Raw genomic sequence first — 23,686 nt, forward strand, 5'->3', positions numbered from 1 at the left:
GAAAATAATAATTTTTATATATTACCTCATTCCGTATTATAATAGTCTTATTGCAAAAGTGAGGTTAGGTCAGTTTCCTGAATAGCCACTCTTGCAGTCAGGTTCACATTGCAGGTAGAAATCAACCTACCAAGAGCAGCTTTGGCGGGGGGGGGGGGGGCTTTATTTTGGCTTACAGACTCAAGGAGACACTCCACGATACCAAGGAAAACAATGGCATGAGCAGAGGGTGAACATCACTCCCTGGCCAACATAAGGTGGACAATAGCAACAAGAGAGTATGCCAAACACTGGCAAGGGGAAACTGGCTATAATACCCATAAGCCCGACCCCAACAATATAGTCCCTCCAGAAGGCATTAATTCCCAAATGTCTATCAGCTGGGAAACGGGCATTCAGAGCACCCAGATTTATGGAGGACACCTAAATCAAGCCACCACAGCCACAAATTTGTATAAAGATTAAATCTTAGTATTTTATATAGCTACTTATTAACAAAGCTCATTGAAATTTCATGCAATTTATGAGTTGTTTTTCCTCATTACTAATAATGCTATCTATGAAAATACAAACTATTATTAACCCGTTGGCATCACATTTTAAAATTGTCTCAATTACTTATACTTATCTCAAAAAATAAAATATTAGAGCTGATGGTATAACTTTTTAAAGAGTGCTTGCCTGGCATGCATGGGATCATTTATTTGGGCTAGTGCTATCAATAAATAAGTAAATTAGAATCACTTTGAGCTAATATTGTTTTCTTGAAACTACCATTTTCTTGTATTTTCATATAGTTGTCATCACACTATTAAGAAAAATATCAGTGTGTTTATAAAACACAAGCCCAGAATAATTAACTGATCATTTAATTTGAAGGCATTACTGAAAAGTTCCTTATTCTTAGATGAGAGAGGCAGGAAGCAGTAGATCATGATTCTTAATTCTAGCCCATGCTTAGCTTCAGTAGCTTCAGGTTAACGGTTGAAGTTTGAGTACCTGAGACCTAATTCCCATAGACTCTTCCTGCCAACTAGCCAAGTGAACACAGTGTACAAGCAACTCCTCCTCCAAACAAGGTGGAAAGTGAAGAATAACACTCAGAGTTGTCCTCTGACTTCTACCTTTGTAACATCACATACCCACATGAACAATCACAATACATCACACACATATACACCAAAAAAATTCCTTGTTGGACAATTCCTATATGCATTTTCTAGTTGTTACATATAGATACTCCAGTTGGCCTGCAGATTGTAATGAAATTGATCAAAATAGGTAAAGTTACCGACACAAAATAGGTAATAATACCAGACAGAATTGATTCTAGCACTTGTATTCATACAGTTTAACCTACTAAGATAGGATAAATCACTTACTAGTTTTCATTAGTGTAACTAAGATATTTTTAGTACAGAATTTCTCCCTCTCAAGAAATATTACAATGACAATTGAGATACAAAAACTATAAGACTTCTGAATCATTATTTTTTCTTTTTCAACATGACTTAAATAATAAAATAATAATTCTATTATAATGAGTGAATACAGGACATTTGCAGAGGAAACTGTTAAACCAAAAAAAGAGAATAATCATGCTGTTCTTTATGGCTTTGTTTTAAAAGAAAGATTCTCTGACATATCCAGAGTATATTTGGATGAGCTATGGTATCCTTAAATTTATTCCTTTGGGTGACACTAATAAAGAAAAGGTCTATTGGACATATCCAAGCATTTGAACACTGTCCATATATGCTTCGTGTGAAAAAGACAGGCCTTGTGTTTATTAAGTGAAGGCTTTGGATTGTTTTTTTCTATCTCTAAGTGGTTTTTCCAATGCTAAATATCCAAGTGATTCAGTTATTAACCACAGCACCAATTAAGAAGTGGACATCTGCCTACTGCTGCCAAGATTTTAGCAGTTTATAAAAGAAAGAAAATTAGTCTAGGCTTTGGCTTCAGTCCTCTGGTTTGTTATAAATTATTTTTTGTATCCTTTGGAGAATGTGCATACCATTGTGTTTGCAATTTCTACATCTGTCTGCCCCAAGAACATGTTGCCCTTCAAGGCTAACCTTTCTCTCTGTGAGGATATTCCTAGTGAGGTCCGTGGCACTCTGCCGTAGTTCTTGGTATGCAAGACATGCCCAATTAATATTTCTGCATTTGAATTGATGAATAAGGTTCTGCTACAGGATTACACCATTGCTTATATAGTAAAACAATGATGGTAGTTTGAAATGTGAAAAAAATGAACATGAAAAGATTAAAAATTCATGTTTCTTGCCCTATATATCTAGTACAAGGACTACCACAGAGCAAGCCCTTATAAATACTTACCACCTTAATCCATGAGGAACATCAAGAGAGGGCTCAGTAAGTAAAGTACCTGTCAAGCATGAGGACTTGAGTTCAGATCCCCCACCCATGTAAAATGTAATCTTAGGGCCAGAGAGGTGGAAACATGATACCTGGTGCTTGCTGACTAGCTCATCTAGCTGAATCATTGAGCTCTGGGTTCAGTTAGATCCTATTTTGAAAAATGAGGTTGAGGCCTGGTGGAATAGTTCATTTGGTAAATCACTTGCATCACAAGCAAGAGAACCAGAGTTAAATCCCCAGAAATGAGAAATGTTATGCATGGTGATGTGTAGCTGTAATCCCAATGCTAATGAGGCAGAGACAAGACAATCCCTGGGAATTGTTAGCTTGCTAATCTAGCCTATTTGGTGAGCTCCAAGCCAAAGAGAGACTGTCTCAAAAGAAAAGACAGCATTCCTTAGGATGACACACAAAATTGTCCTCTGGCCTCTGCATTTACAGCACAACATGCACCTGCTCATGCACATGCACCATGCACATGCCTTTTTTGTTTATGTTTATGTATATATGAACAGACATCTGACATCCTGCCACTGACCTCTGGCCTACACATGCACATGCATCCACATAGTCCCACATATATTCATGTGTCAGTACAGATGTACATACACGCACTATACTCATATGCCAAAAAAAAATTAATCTGTCAAACATTGTTAGTGGATGTACTTTCTAGTTTTGCTTTTCTCATTAACATATGTCATTGAAACCCAGGAGACTTGGGAAGTAATAATGACCCAGTAAGAATGATAAATTGCCATGTGAAGACTATCAATTTATTTTATTTGTATTCAACTATTTTTTTCCCTTGTAGGAAATTTTAGTGTGTGGCCATTCCTTGGAAGTGAATATAACCACAAACCTGGACTTCTTCCTAAATGTGGCTCAAGTTCAACTCTTACATCAGTTAATAGTAGCAAATATGACTGGACTAGAACCGGCAAACAAGGCCACAGAGGTAGTTACCTGATTTTATTGGATTTACTATATTTTTGCCAACTTTACAGTAGGAAAACTTAATTAAACTAAATGCTTTCTGTAATGGTATGCACCTGTAAAGTATTTGTAGAACTAGTCTATATTTAACTTTATTTAAAAGATAGCCATAAATCATTTTAACTTGAAATGGTATGTTTATTAAATTTGGTTAGTTTTCTTTCCTCTTTTATCATGCAAATTTTAATAAATTGCTATGGGCTGATCTCAGAAGATACTATTAAGAATAAGATTTTAGGGCTGGAGAGATGGTGTAGCGGTTAAGCGCTTGCCTGTGAAGCCTAAGGACCCCGGTTCGAGGCTCGGTTCCCCAGGTCCCACGTTAGCCAGATGCACAAGGGGGTGCACGCGTCTGGAGTTCGTTTGCAGAGGCTGGAAGCCCTGATGCGCCCATTCTCCCTCTCCCCCTCTATCTGTCTTTCTCTCTGTGTCTGTCACTCTCAAATAAATAAATAAAAATTTAAAAAAAAGAATAAGATTTTATTACCCTGCTGGCATGTGTAAAATATGATACTCAGATGCATTGAACAATGTGAGAGTACTATGAGATTACCTGCAATCATAATGTGTAAGGAATTCATTCCCCCAGGCTGGGAGATGGCTTAGCAATTAAGACATTTGCCTGTAAAGCCAAAGATTCCTGTTCAACTCTCCAGGAACCATATAAGCCAGATGCACAAGGGGGCACATACGTCTGGAGTTCATTTGCAGTGGCTGTAGGCCTTGGCATGCCCATGTTCTTTCTCTCTCTCTCTCTCTCTCTCTCTCTCTCTCTCTCTCTCTTTCAAATAAAGAAATAAAGAAATAAAATATGTTTTTTTTTTAAAAAAAAAAAAAAAAAAAGAATTCACCGGGTATGGTGGCGCATGTCTTTAATCCCAGTACTTGGGAGGCAGAGGTAGGAGGATCACCATAAGTTCAAGATTACATAGTGAATTCTAGGTCAGTCTGGGCTAGAGTGAGGCCCTTCCTCAAAAAACCAAGAAGGAAATAAAAAGAAGAAGAATTCATTCCCCATGGAGAATGTATAGTCTAAAAATATGAAAGTCTACCTAGAGTTTTAATTTTGATCCAGTGTTCATCAGAAGCCTGTGTCAACCACAAAGATGATCAATACTGATCAGAGTGCTTCTTGTTAGATGCCTTTCAACATATTTTTTCTGGCTTTTTATTCCTGTACTTTCATCAGTCTATACTAAGGATAAATCATCTGTAAGAAACCATCGCCTGTGTAAAAGCTGTTGCTTTTTCTTGCCAAAAGTTATGCAAAAATCTTTGTGCTTTGTTTCTTAAGAATGTAGGGAACAAAGAAGTGTAGTTGTTATTCACTGAGAGCCACACAGTGCCAGGCATTATGGCCAGGCAACTATCATATGCATGTACTCAAATATCTTTAAGTATGTTATAATAACCTCATAAGAATGTTGAGGCTTTGTGGCCTTAAAGGAGTAGGTAAAGCTAAATAATAGACAACTGAAAATTGAAGTTATATCTTTCAAGTAAGTTCTCTTCCCATCATGTACTATTATATTTCTCTCAGTCTTCCTTGATTTTAAAGAAGTATTATAAAGCTTACAGGATTTCTAGAGATACTCTAACCTAATCATTTTTATCATCCATAACTTCTACTTATTCTATATATACTTTAAAATTACTATGGACATATGTATTTTCCAAAACACTGACTTTTTTGTAATGTGTTTTAAGAAATTCCATAAAAATATAATTATAGCTGGACAAGGTAGGTCATGCCTTTAATCCCAGCTCTCTGGAGGTAGAGGTAGGAGGATCACTTTGAGTTTGAAGCCAGACAGAGATTGCATAGTGAATTCCATGTCGGCCTGGCCTAGAGTGAGACCCTACCTCAAAAAAAAAGATAAAAATATATAATTACATGTGCATGAAAATAAGCAAATTAAAAGTATTTCCCATGCATTTGCAGTGAAGTTCATAGAGGAAGTGGAGATAAGCAAGAATATTTTATATTACCATGCTATTTGTGCTTGTTTTATGAATCTCGTATCAATGAACTCTAATTCACTGAATATTGATTTGTTTTAGGAATTCATATAACTGAGCGAACTGACTGTTAACTGCATAGTTCTGCTGCCTATTATTAGGATCAGAATTTAACTAAGGGATACTCAGAGTTAATCGCTATTCTGTTATAATAACTTCTTAATAATCCCTTACAGTTCATAAACCACGGCATTTTTGTGTTTGTTACTGTTTTGCTGTTTGTAAAGTGTTTCTGTGGCTCTTTGTTCCATTTTAGTAACCATCTATGTGTACTTTAAAATGATAAGTTTTACATTACGTGTATTTGCAACAGTTAAAAAAGCACAGACAGTAATGAAAAAGTATAATTGGGTAACATCCCCAGAGATAAAGGAGCGTGTGTGCGTGCGTGTGTGTGTGTGTGTGTGTGTGTGTGTGTGTGTGTGTGTGTGTGTGAATCACTTCTAGTCAGTGACATAAAGATAATTTAGTTTGGTGTATTCACTATAAGAACTCAAGATATTTTTTTCTTAATTTGAGCCTGTATTTGGAGAGATGGAGGAAGGGATTTATGCTTGTTTAAAATGTGTATTCTGACATTAAGAAAAACTATTCTTGGGCTGGAGAGATGGCTTAGTGGTTAAGACTCTTACATGTAAAGTCAAAGGACCTCAGTTCTACTCCTCAGGGTCCACGTAAGCTAGGTGCATAAGGTGGCACGTGCATCTGGAGTTTGTTTGCAGTGGCTGAAAGCACTGGCTTGTACTTTCTCTCTCTCTTTCTCCCTGTCTTCCACTCTCTTTCTCTCTCTCTCTCTCTGCCTTTTTCCCTCTCTCAAATGAATAAATAAAAAGAAAAAAACTATCTTTCACAAGAATGGTGAAAGGGACCTGTGAACTACAGGACAGTAAGTGTTCTGTCTGTTCTAAGTCTACCACATGACCCTATGTTGATGCATTTATTTATGGAATATATTTCAACAAGAAAATGTCTTATGTATTACATGTATTACTGTTTGGGAGAGGATTAATATTTCCCTGTGATTCTTTGATAAGGTTTTCTGTGAAATATCAATTTTAAAATCTTTCTGAATTTGTTAGGTGAATTTTTGTATAGTGGAGGAAACATGTCTATACTAAAAACAAGGGGGAGAAAATAGAAATACTATTGAAATCAAAAGGAAAACAATAGAACAGCTTAAGTATTATGCTTGAGCCAACATCCAACATTAAATTAAGTGGACAACTGGTACATGATAAGACTTTTGAGTTAATTGCAAAAATGAACCACTTCCAGAATTTGAGGAGGTAGCTCAAACAGTGAAGTGCTTGCTTCACAAGCATGAGAACCTGAGTTTGATTCCCACAACCTAATGAAAATGCCAGGCATGGTGGTGTAATCCTACAGCTGGAAGGCAGAGCCCTGGAGCCCACTGATTATCCAGTCTAAAATACTTGCTGAGCCCCAAGCCAATAAGATCCTGTCTCCAAAACTAAAGGTGGATGACTTTCCTGATGAATAACACTCAAGTAATGAAATGATCAGGTGATGATGTAGAAAAATTGTTTCTCATATTAGGCAAATTTTTTCTAATATTTTCCTCTGAGAAAAGTCCTTTCAGTGGAATGAAGCTTCTGGATCAAGAAACATATTTGCACTGATTTTCATTATCGTCTTCCCAGCATTATTACTTCCATGTTATATGGCTCTCAGAGTATGTAATTTCCTCTTTTTAAATTAATGTTTTCTTGTTACTCTAGTCATAACATGATAGCCTAAGAGAAATAAATATTTATATTCAAAAATCCAAATTGTCTTCCATAGCAGAAAATGGATTTAGTGACATAAAGGCCCAATTATATTTACATGCCTTTTAATAAAATTATAATATACAATTGGAGTTATTAAGGAAGATTGTCTAATTACATCTGCCAGTAAATTTCATGAAACTACTTCAATGCATAAATAAAGAAATTAAAATGTCTAGGGCTGGAGAGATGGCTTAGTGGTTAAGTGCTTGCCTGTGAAGCCTAAGGAGGACCCCGGTTTGAGTCTCAATTCCCCAGGACCCACGTTAGCCAGATGCACAAGGGGGCGCATATATCTGGAGTTCGTCCACAGTGGCTGGAGGCCCTGGCATGCCCATTCTCTCTCTCTATCTGCCTCTTTCTCTCTCTGTCACTCTGAAATAAATAAATAAAAATAATAAAAAATTAAAAAAGAAAGAAATTAAAATGTCTAAATTCATGCAAGTTTTCGTAGAAATAATTCATGTCACTTTTAAATCATAAGAAAAGGAAAATAATCACAGTAAATGTTATTAAAACTGAAAGCAGCATACAGGACATTATAAGGATTAGTTCAAAAACAAAATTTTGCATTATTTTAAACTGTTTACAATTGCAAAAGGTATATCATAAAGAAAGATCAGGGGACTCTTTCTCTGTCAAATAAATAAATAAAATATTTTTAAACAGAAAGATCACTTGTAAAATATTAAAGATTAAGACTGAAAGTAGAAAAGATCTAGCCTGTAAAATCATGAAAACGTAACAAAAATACTGAAAGTAATGTGTTAACTAGAACTGCTTAGTCCATTTTTGTAATGAGGATTATTTTTAATGAAGCAATGCATGAATTTCAGTAATTAAGTACTGCTTGATGAAATATGGCAAAGTAGTTTTAAAGTAGACTATTTTCTCTGGATTTACTCTACTCTCAGTGACCTTGGATGTTTTATTGTAGGCACTTTAAGATACTACTTATTGCATAGTAAAGCAAAAGAATATAATGGTCTTCTTCAACTTTATAATTTTTATTTTTTCATGAAGTTAGCCCTAGGGAAATTTATTTGACCCATTTTTTCAAAAATCTCTATGTTGTTTTTTGTTTTGTTTTGTTTTGTCTTGCTCCCAAGCACATGTCCCAATCCTGTCAGTTGCTCTACATAATGTTTAACAATTTAATTTTTTGTAGTTTGAAACTTCTAAAACATTACTTCTGTCCTCTACCCTCCACAGCAAGCCATCTCTCATAAATCTCTATTTTGAGGTCTGGGTGTGGTGACAACCTTAAACCTAGTACTTAGGAGAAAGAGATAAGAGGATTGTTGTGAGTTTGAGGCCAGCTTGGAGCTACAGAGTGTGTTCCAGGTCAGCCTGAGATAGTATGAGATCCCACCTTGGAAAAAAAATCTTTATTCTGCCTTTTCATATTTGGATATTTTTACAAAGATAAATGAAGACTGTAATTTTTGAAGTTGATATAAAGAATTTCAGAGAAACTTTATTATATTTAGAAATCAGTAACCAGGTGTGGTGGCATGCACCTTTAAGCCCAGCACTTGGGATGCAGAGGTAGGAGGACTGCTGTGAGTTTGAAGCCACCCTGAGACTACATAGTGAATGCCAGGTCACCCTGGACTAAAGTGATACCCTACCTCAAAAAAAAAAAAAAAAAAAAAGGCAAGCAAGCAGTGTGTTATGTGAATAATGTGAATATAATTTAGTAAAGTTATATTTCCATTATATATATTCCACTATGTTAAAATATTAAATATTTTGAATTACTAGATTTAAATAGTATAATAGCCTATCAAAATTATAACACTGGGGCTGGAGAGATTGGTTAGTGGTTCAGGCGCATGCTTGCAAAGCCTAAGGATCCAGGTTCGATTCTCCAAGGTCCTCCATAAGCCAGATGCACAAGGTGACACATGCGTCTGGAGTTCTTTTGCAGTGGCTAGAAGGCCTGGCGCACCCATTCTCTCCCTCTCCCTGTCCCTCTCCCTCTCTCTCTGTCTTTCTGTATGTAATAAGTAAATAAAAATAATTTGATAAAAATTATAACACTGGGGACCAAATGTTCAAACACATAAGCCTGTTTCAATCTCAAACCACAATGTTCAGTTATGGGTTTCTCCACCAGAAATCCAAACTATTATGTTAAGTTTTCCTAAGGTTCTATTTGTATGTCTATCCTAATCTTACTCAGCAGTATTCATTGAGTACTTACTGTATAACTTCTTTAAAACTTTCTTGTTTATTTTTATTTATTATTTGATAGTGACAGAGAGAGAAGGGGGGTGAGAATGGGCACATCAGGACCTCCAGCTACTGCAAGTGAACTCCAGATGCATGCACCACCTTGTACATATGGCTTACATGGGTCCTGGGGAATCGAGCCTTGAACCAGGGTACTTAGGCTTCACAAGCAAGCACTCAACCACTAAGCCATCTCTTCAGCCCCATTGTATACCTTTTACTTCCTAGAGATGAGAAGCGTTCTGAAAAATAAATATACTGTGGTTGCTCCCTTCTAGAATTTTATAATCGAATTGAGAAATAAGTGTGTGTCAAGTACTGAATGTACCTTCTGGACAGTGTTTTAAGAATCCAAGGAAGTAAGGATCCAAGCCATGTTATTAGTGATCTAGTGTTATGGATAAGTTAGAATTGACTGGATAGAGACAAGAACCCTCTTTACTTAATAAATATTCAGCTCCTCTTATGTGTCAAACATAATGTTATGAATATTAGGGTGACAACATTAAACAAAAAAGGTAAATTATTTTCCCTTATGTTCTAGTGTGCATTTTCTCAGTAGGGAAGATAAACAGTAAATGAATAATTGGACATAGATGAAAATACATATAGAGTTGTGCCATGATTACATAACTTATTTTATCTTTCTAAGCCTAAATCTTATTATGTAAAGCATGTGTTTCATCAGGGATATTTGGAAGCCAAAGTTTAAAGACTTGACTAAGTGGCATGATATAGTAAAAGTGGTGTTTTTGTGATCCTGTGCCCATCTCTTGTGAAAAGCTTTGAAGTTCCAGACGTGGTGGCACACGCCTTTAATCCCAGTACTTGGGAGGTAGAGGTAGGTGGATTGCCGTGAGTTCGAGGCCACCCTGAAACTACCTAGTGAGTTCCAGGTCAGCCTGAACTAGAGTGAGACCCTACCTCAAAAAACCTCAAAAAATAGAAGAAAAAAAAAAGAGTTTTGAAGTAGTGTTCAAGAAAGTATCTATGTATCACAAGGAAAGAAAACTACAGACCAGTAAGGTATATTACTGCATGCCTATAATCTCAGAATTTTGGTGGCAGCTCTAAGATGATCAGGAATTGAAGGTCATTCCTATCTTCATAGCAAGTGGAGACCAGCCTAGGTTACATGAATCCCTGTTCTAGAACAATAACAACAACAAAAAGATCTATAGGCCAACATTTCAAACTACAGATATTTTAAAAAATCCAAACACATAAAATCCAGAAACATTATAGTTAAAATACGAAACACAGGAAACAAAAGGTACTGAATGCTTCACACAAGAAATAACATGTCACATATAAAGGTAAGCCATTCAGAATAAAATTGATTTTCCACTGGACATTCTAAAAGCCAGGAGGTCTTGGAACAGAGAATTTTAAAAATGAAAACATGACTAATGCTAAACCAACCAGAAGGTCTTGTAACAGAGTATTTTAAATGTTAAATCATGATTAATGCCAGCCCAAGCCACTGTACATAGAAAAACTATCCTTCCTGATAGGAAGTGAGAGGAAAAATTTCACAGTAAAATCCAACTTTATGAATATATGGGCATGAGGCAAGGCCTACAAAGAATACTAAATGGATTATTGCACACTGAAGGTGGCACATGTATCTGGAGTTTGATTGCAGAGGCTGGATGCCCTGGCATGCCAATTCTCTCTCGCGCTCTTATGCTCTTCTCATTTAAAAAATAAAAAAAAAAAGCAACAAAAAACCTGGAAAAGTTGTTAAGGCAAATGAGTACTAACAAGATGCCTAGCTCCATAAAATTATCAATATGACAGGGAATAACTTACATCTTCCAGTAATATTCTTGAATAGCAGTCAACTCAATTCCCAACCAAAAGACACAGATTAACCGGCTTAATGAGGAAAGAGATCATCTTTTCATGTTTTCAGGAAGCTCATCTTACTGTCAGCACACCTCTTTAGGGTGAAAAGATGGAGAAAGATTGAACTAGGGAAAAGGTTATGTGGCTACCATAATATCTGACAAAATAGACTTTAAAATACTCAGAATAGACAAAGAAGGCCACTTCATATTGATCAAGGAAACAATTCCCCAAGTGGATATTACAATCCTAAACATACATGCACCAAACACTGGTGCCTCAAATATTACAAAGCAAAATATACTGAACATAAAGTCATACATAAATAAAACACAGTAATACTAGATGACTTGGATACCTCACTGCCATCAATATATCATCAACTGAGACTTTAGAGAGATCCAGGACATGCCATCAAAACTCTACAGAATACACATTCTTTTCCAAAAAATAGCACATGTATCCATCCAGTGAAAGTTCATGCTAGTTCTTTGTAAATAAAATAGATTTTAAAACCTTAAAAAAAAGTTATATAGGAGCTGGAGAGATGGCTTAGTAGTTATTGGTAGGCGCTTGCTTGCAAAGCCTGATGAATTGAGTTCAATTTCCCAATACCCAAGTAAAGCCGGATTCACAAAATGGCACATGCATCTGGAGTTTATTTGCAGTGGCAAGAGGCTCTGGTGTGCCCATACTCACTCCCTGTGTCTTTCTATCTGCCTCTTTCAAATAAATAAACAAAAATATTTTTTAAAAGATAAGGTACCCAAGTTAACCAAAACAAAGATAAAGAAGGCCCTAGAGATGAAAAGTAATTATTAAAACAGACTCCATAGATTTTAAAAGAATCATAAGGACATATTTGAGAAATCTGTATTCTACAAAACTCAAAAAATTAGAAAAAATGAATGAATTTTTTGACATGTATGACCTACCAACATTAAACCCAAAAAAAGAGAGTTATCACAAGGAAAGGGATTGAAACTGTAGTTTAAAAATTTTCAAACCAAAATGAATTCCTTAACTTTATATATTGCAATATTAGAATCATCTCCTCTGAGTTGGAAATAATAAATGAATGTAAATAAGGTGTGTTTGCCATATGCTATAGCCCATGAAAGACTGGTGTTCAAATTTTCATTGCTTTTCTAAAAAAAATTATTTTTGAGAAGGAAAAAATTTTTTTCAAACCAAAAACAAATAAATAAAGCTCAGGGCTGGCCAGATTCACTTTTGAATTTTCCCAGACCTTTGTGGAAATATGGAACTGCTACTTCTCAAGTTATTTCATAATATTGAAAAGGAGGCCCTACCTCCTAACTCCTGCTATGATGATAGCAGTACACTAATAGCAAAGACACATAGTGACACAAAAATCAAAGGAAATAATAGACCAATATCCCTGGTGAATGTAGATGCAACAACTCTAAATAATATTCTTCAAACCAAGTTCAAGAAAACCTCAAAAATATTTATCTCAATCAACTATGTTTCACCTCACAGATGCAGGGATGGTTCAACATAGAAATTGATGAGAGATTTTCACTATCTCGCTCTCCATGGAAATAAATAAAAACATTTAAAACTGGATGGTAGACCTCCTCACTGTTTTGTTTTTGTGAAAAGGCCTTGTTATGTAGCCCAGGCTGCCTTTAAACTCAACAATTACTATGCCTCAGTCTCCTAAGTGCTGGCATTGTTGCCATGTGCTACAGTGCCTATTTAGACTTCCCCTGTATTTGAGTGGGCTGCATTCTTCTATTCCATGAGTTTGATATAGCTTCTCCCTATGGAGTAGCCATGAGACAGTGCATGGCCAATTGCTTTTCCATGCCCAGTTGTTGGTTGATATACAACAGTGTGTCATGCGAAGACACTGATTGCAGAATGAATTGTTTTTCCTGTGGATGGTGCAGTAATATGTTGTATGGCTTTTGTTAACCATATTTTGCTGTTATCTTCAATCATTGCCACAGGCAGAAAACTGATCTGTGGGGGTTTTTTGATGTATTTTTTACATTTTTTTATTCATTTATTTGAGGGGAGCTGGTCATGTCAAGGCCTCTAGCCACTGCAAACAAACTCTAGACACGTGTGCCACCTTGTGTATCCAGCTTTATGTGTGTACTATAGATTCGAACCTGGGTCCTTTGGCTTTGCAGGCAAGTGACTTAATTGTGCCTTAACCACTAAACCATCTCTCCAACCCCTGATCTGTGCTTCCCAGAAGAGTAGGTGAACGCACAAAATAGGCAAAACCAGTAATTTGACTGCCTGACACAGTTCTGGTCAATGTGTTATAAAGAGGACTGTTCTATAGATTTCTGGAACAGTCTTCACTTCCTTTTTAGAACAGTGGCAAAGAACATGATTGTGACCTCCTGGTGACAGAAGTCACACAAGATAGCAAAATGGATAGATAAAATTATAATGAGATAGGAGTGATAGAATGGCTCAGTGTATGGTCTAGCACTTCATATTATATTGGAAAAATAGTTAGGAATGGTGAAGTCACTAATGCTTGACCTTCTGTAATGTAAAGGCAACAGTATTCCAAGTCTGAGCTGATTTCTAAAACCCTAGGAATATACTGAGCACACAACAGAATTGATGCTGAATAAATGTTTTGCTCTATAAACTAATGAATGGATTACTTCATTCATTGTGCTTTAATTTCTGTTTCTGGAACTAGAAAGGATAAGGTGCATGCAACAGACATCCCAAGAGAATCTAAAGAAATTGAGGGTTAACCACATATCTAATGGAGACAAGCCTAATGCATATTATGATGAGTAAGCTGCAGTGCTGGTCAGTGACAGAGGATGGTAAGTTCGGAGGGCTAGAGAATGACAGGTGTGCTCCAAAGCTGAACTTCACAAGTTGAGAGGAGTCGTCTGTAGTCATGGGACCGCCACACACTGATGGCCTAGGTATATTTTTCCTAGGAATTTCAATGTGTGTATTGAATATCATTTTGAGAAACATCGTAGTTTTCTGCTTGTTTACTTAAGCAGTGGACATGCCTTTTAAGGTGGATTGAGTAGAAAGGAAAACTGAGATTGCCCTGGGTTATGTTCATTTGGCTATAGTAATTGTCATTATTACTGAGCAGCAAGTAATCATCTTATTAAGCCTACTTACAGAGGTGGTATAACTCATGCTTAGTTTCAGATCAGTGCTTTAGAGGGAGTTAAAGTTTTGTAGCAAAATGTAAACCATGTTTTTAAGAGCTGAGAATAGGACAACATCTTTGAAGGTGTAATGTGGGAGTCCTTTGATCTGTGCTCCGCACGCCCTGAAGAAGAGTGAGCACACACAGTAACTGTGCATTCCTTCCTCCCCCATAACCACTTGGCTTTAGGCACTTCCTTACTTCTCATTTCCCATTAGTCTCTGGAATTGATTCCTTTGGTAAACTGTCCCCCACTTGTTCATTTACTGTGATAGTAATCTCTAAATTTTAAGGAAAAAATTTCACTTGTAAAAATATTATTAGTATTACAAGATATACATACTTAGTGTAGGCTCTTTTATTACTCAAAAACAATTGATATTTCTACTCCAAATATATAGTTCTATTTCCCAGACTTTTTGCTATTACTGTATTTGGCTTCTCTATAGGCATCTAAAGAATAAGGAGCTATAGGAAGCACTATTCAGCAGTCTGTGAAACAAGTTGAAGTTACATTTGAAAAATTGTCATAGGGCTGTGGTGTACTGTAACACACATGTCTTGTATACATGAAGACCTAAGTTTGATCCCCAGAGCCCATATAGCAATGGCAAGTGTGTAATACCAGCCTTGGTTACAGAGAGACAGAGGATCCCTGGTGCTTGGTCTTCAGCCAGTATAGCCTACATGAAAAGTTCCAGGCCAATGAGAAACCTTGCCTCACAAAAAGGTGTACTGAATTTCTGAGAAACAGCACCTGAGTTTGTCCTTTGACCTACACACACACACACACACACACACACACACACACACACACACGTGTATTACTGTCAGCCAGATATGGTGGCATACGTCTTTAATCTCAGCACTTAAGAGGCAGAGGTAGGAGTATCACCATGAGTTCAAGGCCACCCTTAGACTATATAGTGAATTCCAGGTCAGCCTGGGCTGGTAAGAGCAGGTAGAGCCCCTTTGCTCTGTTACTTCTCCATGCTCAGTAAACCTCTGTCCTTTCAAGGCTACTCTTCTGCCCTCACTTTCCTTGGGCCTTGCCCACCTGCTCTATAGTTAATCTTTCTTCCATTCCTGCTAATGTATAAATTTCTGTGGCCTTTAATGCTATAATCAGCCTGGCATATTGGGGCTGTTGTTCAGATTGTCCAAGATTCTTCCCTATGGCTAAGAAGTATTAAATCAAGCCTTCTTGCATTCATTCATTTTCTCTCTCCTCTCTTTTTGTCATTGAAAATACCAGAATACTGTTAGAGATAAGTCACTAACTGATATGAGAGTTCAGAGAATGGATTAAATAAAGATTGGAAGACCCCACTATCTCCTTGTATTTTGTACTTTCCTCCCCTCTCTACCTCTCTTTCCTTCCAGGTTCTCACAGTTTTACCTAGGCTTGGTTCAACTAATCCTTGACTCAGCCTACTGAGAAACTTGAACTACAGGCATGCAACATTGCACCACACCCATTTTGAACCTGTTTTTTTTTTTTTTTTTACAACTTCCATGATTGTAAACAATATCCCATCATAATTTCCTCCCTCCCCCCACTTTCCCCTTTGAAACTCCATTCTCTATCATATCCCCTCCCCCTCTCAGTCAGTCTCTCTTTTATTTTGATGTCATGATCTTTTCCTCCTATTATGATGGTCTTGTGTAGGTAGTGTCCAGCACTGTGAGGTCATGGATATCCAGGCCATTTTGTGACTGGAGTTGCACGTTGTAAGGAGTCCTACCCTTCCTTTGGCTCTTACATTCTTTCTGCCACCTCTTCTGCAATGGACCCTGAGCCTTGGAAGGTGTGATAGAGATATTGCAGTGCTGAGCACTCCTCTGTCACTTCTTCTCAGCACTATGATGCCTATTGTTTTTAAACATTTGACCAGTTGGGTATTTCCTTTATGTCCCCATGTGAAAATGTTAAACTGGACTGTTTGAACTTGAAACTTTCAAGAAGGGGTTGTTTCTTTCTAAACATTGATAGAAAACAAGCACACTGAACTGTCAGTTAAAAGTTTCAGTTTGAGAGAAATTGAAATAAGAAAGAGCTGATAGTATAGTGTTTATAGAATACTGAGAGAATAGTATGCTATTAAAAGACAAAGGGGCTGACTTTAGTATGTACAGCTGGTAAAGTAACAACAGAGGAATAATGATCATAGGTATATTTAAATGTTAATACAAAGCTGTGATGCCCATTTGACATTTTTGTTTTTGACTCTGAAACAGGCTGTAAAGTCATCTAGTGGAGGGTTAAGGTTTGAGGTTGCACGCGGAACAGGAGCCTGCTAATCCTACCTTGACTTTAACTACCAAACATAGATCTGAGTCTATGGAAATGTAGAGCAATAATAGTAAGTTATAAAGTAAAATAACCTGATTTCTACCTCAGGGCCTGGACCTCAGATGTTGCTCTAACTTTCTGGCAGCCCAAAGAAGAAAGACATTAAGATAGTTCATTGCTTAAGGGCTCTGTTCATTTTAGATGTTTAGAAAATACATTTTAACTTTTTTGTTTGTTTTTTCAAAGTTAAGTCATCTGGCCCAGGCTGACCTGGAACTCATTCTGTAGTCCCAGGCTGGCCTGGAACTCACAGGGATGCTTCTACCTCTGCCTCCCAATGGCTGGGCTTAACGGCGTGCGCCACCATGCTCAGCATTTCTAAAAAAAAAAAAAGGTTTGAAGCCAGATGTGGTAGCTCACAACTATAATTTCAGCACTTGGGAGACTAAGGTAGGAGGATTGTCCCGAGTCCATGACCAGTCTAGGCTACAGAGTGAATTCCAGGTCAGTCTGTGCTATAATGAGACCTACTTCAAAAAGAACACCAAAAACTTGGTTTTGGATCTACATAAAGGTATGAAAGTATTACATAAGAGTACCTTATACATTATTATTCATGAAAATCATACTTGATTTGGATTCCCTTAGCTATCACTTAGGACATTCTACTAATGCATTTTTGCAAAATGGGCTATGTCTGTATCTTCTTTAGACAATGACAATTTCTCATATTTTTCTTAAAAATGGCCTTGACAGTTTTTTTGTTGTGGTAGTGGTGGGTTTTTTTGTTTGTTTTGTTGTTGTTTGGAGGTAGTTTCTTGCTCTAACCTAGGTTGACCTGGAATTCACTATGTAGTCTCAATCTGGCCTTGAACTCACAGTGATCTGCCTACCTATGCCTCCCAGTGCTGGGATTAAAGGCATGTGCCACCATGCCCCAGTGACCTTGAGACCTTGACAGTTTTAAGTAGTACTGTCCAGTTAATTTGTAGGCTATTGATGTTGAAAGAAGAGTACCTACATTAATCATGCAAAACTCTTCTCATTAGATTTGTGTATTAGAATACATAAGTAAAATAGTTTTACCTTTAAAATATACATCTTTAGCTCTCAAATAAATTGGTAGTATGGATTTCAACTGTAGTTAATCCCTAATATGCAAGGCATTTCTAAGCCTCATAGCTTCAGCAAAATGAGAGGTTTTGTATGACCTATAAAATTTCTTCCTAGAAGTAACCCAAAACTGTGCCTTTCTTCTGCTCCAGTGAAATTTGACCTTTTATAGGGGGTAGAGGAGATGAACCTAAACTTCCGCAGTCGATAGGTGATTCTAATTGAAATAAGTACTTCATAAATGATTCTATTTAAATGACTTTGTCTCCATATTTTAGGAAGCTTTTAAAAGTGAGTAATTTTAGGTCTGCCAAAACATTTACAGTTTTTCCTCATGCGTGTTGTGCTTCATAAGGCCATATTCATATTAAACTAAGAGAATCTTCAAATAATCACAAAAGATATTTATGAGCCTGAAGAATTTTTGTATGTCTCATCAGGGATAAATCCTCTAGTACTCTGTAAGTATGTTCCAGAAAATATAACTAGGCTTTCTGGGCTGTGCTATTAGTCATTTGTGAATGAGTGTGTATAGTAAATATAATAGTAGATTCAAGACCTTGAGAATAGCCTATAACAATTAAGAGGCCTTAAAGTTGAAATTTCTTTTATATTATGATAAATTGTTCTCAAGGAGTCTCAAGTGAAAACTAACATTACCCCTTTGTTAATATTCTTCTGCTGTTGTAACAAATTCCCACACATTTAGTGTCTTAGGACAACACTATAGTCTTATAGGTCTCAGGTCAGAAGTCTGGTGCAAATGCCTCAGTTAGCTAAGATCAAGATGTCTACATGGCTCTGTTTGTCTATGGAGGCTCTAGAGAGGTGTCCATTTTCTTGTCTCGCTCCCAGAGGCCTTCTGCATTCCATGGCCCACTGTACTCTTCCTCCCTCTTCAGTGCCAACAATGGTGGACCAATTTCTCACACTGCATCTCTAAACTAGACCAAGGAGCAGTTCTCAGCTCTTATGGAAGGTAGTTTAAAACTATAGGGCCACAGAGAACTTTGTGATATAGAATATAGCTATCAAGATTTATTACAATAAAACTTAGAACATTTTAAACTATTTATTAATTTATTGAAAAGTAACAGCATAAACCTTGTACATGTAAAAATAATGTGAAAAGTAATTAGATTTTCCAAAATTTACATAAACTCTGACATTGTTTCAGTAGTTTTATAAATCTTTTAAATACATTGCATAATAAAAGACAACTCAGTTCCTATATTTGCTTCTGTAACTAATCTTTCAAAATGTTATTAAAAGTATAGAAAAATATATCCTCACACAGATATGGACTTAGTAAAGAAAGTATGTTAATAACCTTTAAAATAATTGTATTCACTTTTATAATGTAGTAAGTTTGAGAAGTAGTAATAACATTATGTCTTTCTACTTTGTACAAATATTTCAGCTATTTTACTGGGATACAGTACCACCAGTTCTCACATTTATTCTTAGCTATATTGAGGGTTATGCAATTGTGCCCAATGTAAAATGTCAGATGTAGCGATATGTACCTGTAATCCTAGTGCTCAGGAAGTCAGAGACGTGAGGATTTACTGGCCAGCCAGTTTAGACCAAAGGAACTAGATGCTGCTCCTGAGGACAACACAACACCTGAGGTTGTCTTCTTGTCTCACCTAATTCACACCTGTGCACCTGTATGCATGACCATGCATATACATGCATAAAGCAACAATAATTTCAACACAGATACCAGACACATATACAACAGAGATCTCTTGGAAAGTCATAAGATTTAATAACATAAGTAGGTAAATTTTTAAGTGAATATATTTTTTATATATCAAAAACTGTTGTCCTAATTTCTTTCCAGTGTACTAACTTGGTATTAAGTTCATTGGTTTTTATGGCATGCTACTTTGCTAAACATGTTTATCATATCTAAGTTTTCTGGGGGTATTTCTAGGTTCTTTTCAGTAAAGAGTCATCATCTGAAAACAGGAATACTTGAGTTCTTTCCTATTTGTATTCTTTTTATTACTTTCTGTTGTCTCAGTATCCTCAAATACATATTTTTTAAAAATATTTAGGACCAGGTATGGTGGCACACACCTTTAATCCCAGAACTCAGGAGGCAGAGGTAGGAGAATCACTGTGAGTTCGAGGCCACCCTGAGACTACATGGGAATTCCAGGTCAGCCTGAGCTAGAGTAAAACCCTACCTCAAAAATAAATAATAAATAAATAAAAATAATCCTAACCAAGGAAGTGAAAGACCTCTACAATGAAAATCTTTAAACACTAAAGTGAAAATTTTAAGAAGACCCTAGAAAATGGAATACCTTTTCTACCCTCATTTCTGCTGAGCTTTGTTGTTTTAAGTGAAGGCATGGTTGCTTAGCCTTGAAAAGTATTATTTATTTCTCTCTATTACCCCTTATGTCCGGATCCTTATATCCAGTTACTGGCAGCAGACCAGTGATCTCTCAGCTGTTGTATGCTTCTTTGTTCTGATATCCTACTTCCTGAGAAATGTTACCATGTTGGTGAATTGCATTTTGCTTTCCAAGGTGGACAATATTGACATGCGTACCTGGAGAAATGCACTTCACTCTAACTGCACCATGTGTGCCTTCTGGAAAGACACAAGGAAAAAGAAAAATGGCTGCATCTTCTTCTGTGTGACATATCAATACTTTTGTTGTTGCTTTTTGTTTTTCAAGGTAGGGTCTGGCTCTAGCTCAGGCTGACCTGGAACTCTCCATGTAGTCTCAGTATGGCCTCAAACTCACAATCCTGCTACGTCAGTCTCCTGAGTGCTGGAACTAAAGGTGTATACTACCATGCCAGGCACATTGATACTGGTATTGCAATTTTCTTATACTGACAAAAGAAAACACATAATAACTAGACAATAGGAAAATGTGTTTTAGGTACATCAAAACTTAGGTAGGGCAGAGTTTAAAGATAGCATCAGTCAAAAGGAGCTTCCCACATCTTTGGACTTTGTTCTGTTCTCTTTTCCTTGGTAATTTGGCATCGAGCTTCGATTGGTTTTCTCCTGATGGAATGTTGTCCAGAGTTGTCTGCCAAAGCTGTCTGAAAGGAATGAGGAAGTTTTTATTTAAGAAGTCCTGGGGCTGAGAGATTGCTTAGCGGTTAAGGTACTTGTCTGCAAAGCCTAAGGACCCATGTTCTATTCTCCAGATCTCACATAAGTCAGAGGCATAAGGTGACACAAGCACAAGGTCACACTTGCACACTTGGTGGCATACATGTTTGGAATTCAATTACAAAATAGTGCTGAAAACCACTTCCAGAATCATTAACATCAATTTGTGTCTCATGCCCCCTCCTGACCCTTGTCTTGTAATGGAGGCAATGCCATATCAGACTTGTTTAGACCTGTTGAATCTATCACCAGAAAGGAAGATTACCCTTAAGCCTATTCTATCTCTTTACACTGCATGTGAGGTTTGCCTTCCATGGGACCCACTTTCCTGCTGGCATGAGGGTCACCAGGAAGAAAGGGATTCTCTCAGGCAAGGGGAAAATAGAACATGGTGAGCAGGTAGTCAGTCATGTCTGCTTCCATTGTCTTCCTTTGTTCTGTTTTATTATCTGGCTTTCAGATTCATTATGGGTAATGAAAAGAGTATAAGTTAGGATATATCACTAGCTCACAAATGCTGGTTCTAAAACTTGGCCAGTTTCCTTAATTTCTCCTCTAAGCCTAGGTTCTCTATGCCTGTAGAAATCTGCTAGGATTAAAAATAATGTAGGTAAGAGTTTTACCTTATAGTAACCACTCAAAAAATAGCTGCAAACGTTTTATTATTACTTTTTATTATAAACAGTGAAATAAATGTGTCCTTTTTCATCCTCTGAGGCCCACAGTACAAGGTACTAAAACAACTGAGCAAGATAACATCGATGAGTTGGTTAAACAAGATAGCATTCTAAGTAGGGAATATACTAATGCTTACCATAATGTTATTTCAACTTTTTGCATGTTTAAAGTTTTTTTGATTTCATATTGGAAAAAAATGAGTTTATAAGGATGATAGTATTGCCATAAAAGCCACTGATGGTGACTTCAAAAAATCCAAACAAAACAAAGGTGAAAGCCAGAATTATTCTCCAGCAGCAACAACTTTAATGCAAATGACATTCTAGGTAAATTGCTGGAGTGATACTGACATCTTATGCTTGTATCATTCAACTTCTTCATGAAATGCATGGTCTCAAATTCTAGGTTTCTTGACTTAAAAAATATTTGTTATTGCTGGGTGTAGTATCATGCTCTAGTAATCCTAACACTTGGTATGTGGAGGCCTGAGGATCAAAGCTATTCTCAGCTACATAAGGCCTTATTTAAAAAAAAAAAATCACTGTTATTAACTGTTTTTGTGAGAACAACCTCTAGCTATCAGTGAAGGGTAGTAGAGTATTTTGAGCTCTCATTGAATAGCTATTCATACAAATATAAAGGGGTACAGGGGCCAGAGAGAGGGCTCAGTGGTTAAAGTGTTTGCTTGCAAAGCTTGATATCCTGGGTTTGTTTCCCTAGGGCCCACATAATGCCATATGCACAAAGTGGTGCATGCATCCAGTGTTCATATGTAGTGGCAGGAGGCTATGGCATGGCCCTACACACACACACACACACACACACACACCTCTCTCTCTCTCTCTCTCTCTCTCTCTCTCTCTCTCTCTCTCTCTCTGTGTGTGTGTGTGTGTGTGTGTGTGTCTCCTTTGCAAATAAAAAAATTTAAAAAGGAGTACAGAGGAAGGTGTACACACAAGAACTAAGTACTTAATTGACTCCCTCTTACTCCATGGCTTCAAGGGTAAATAAGCTGTCTTCCCAGCCTTAGACACTGAGTGAGAACAGACTGGGAAAGGAACTGCTAGGAGATCCTCATAGACATCCAGCTATCTTGAGATTATTTCCATTCCGTTTTCCTGCTCTCTCTGCTAAGTTTTGATACTAAGGCTAAATTCTACCTCTAAATCTGGTCTCCTCCTACTCAAAAGCATTCTTCAATGTCTCTTTCCCACTGAGGAAAAGTGGTGGGTGTTCAGATTCCGTAGAACAAACCTTCCATCACTCTCTGAACTCTTCTCCCATTATACTACCAGTAATTTCCAGCCACCTTGGCCTACTTGCGGTCATTTGAGCAGGCCTAGTAGGATTGCTGCCACCAGACCTTTGTGTGGACTCACGTTAGCTACTGCAGACAGGTCAAAGTTTCACTGGTGTGTTAGGGTTTTAGCCCTCAAACCTTCTCCACATGCCGAGCTCATGCTCCACACTTCCCATGCCATTGTTCCTTTCATTTGCTAATGATATGAATACAGACTTGTGGTTTCAAGAACTTACAGAATTGAATATGTCTGAGAAACAGAATTTCTTTGTCAATCTAATTTAATTGACCCAATATCAAATGAACATACATACCCCATGATAATGGGCTTGTGGAATACCAGGATGGCATGTGTGTTATATTGGTGACCAGTACAGGCTCAGTTTTTCTCTAATGCTCTTGGGAACTCATTTCTTTTGGCTTAAAACACTACTGTTTTGATGCAGTAAGGACATTTTTTCCTGCAAAATAACCCATTCCTTGGAACGAAAACAGCATTAGATCTTAACTTACAGAGTTAGTTTTCAGCAATGAATTGTTTAGTTTGTAAAAATGTTTCATTTAGACAGAGCTTGTGGCCTAGTGATGTTTAGAAGTGTGCCAAAGTGTAACTCATGGGACATACCAGTAAAAACTGTGGCTGGAAGAGCTGAATAGTGGTTGCATCATTTTCCTGGTAGGTGTAACCAGGTCTGAAAATCCATCATTGCCATTT

General features: G+C 37.0%; 1 protein-coding gene across 5 annotated transcripts in view; it reads left to right on the forward strand.

The window, feature by feature from the left end:
• Window positions 1-23,686, forward strand: part of Vps13b (vacuolar protein sorting 13 homolog B) — a 659,022-nt gene that overhangs the window by 414,996 nt on the left and 220,340 nt on the right. For all 5 annotated transcript variants that reach the window (XM_045143281.1, XM_045143283.1, XM_045143282.1 and 2 more), the window contains one exon: window positions 3,200-3,343. In XM_045143281.1, the coding sequence (XP_044999216.1) occupies window positions 3,200-3,343 (144 nt within the window). The remainder of the gene's footprint in view (window positions 1-3,199; window positions 3,344-23,686) is intronic.

Source organism: Jaculus jaculus, chromosome 2 (assembly GCF_020740685.1).
Source record: "Jaculus jaculus isolate mJacJac1 chromosome 2, mJacJac1.mat.Y.cur, whole genome shotgun sequence".
Taxonomy (NCBI): Eukaryota; Metazoa; Chordata; class Mammalia; order Rodentia; family Dipodidae; genus Jaculus; species Jaculus jaculus.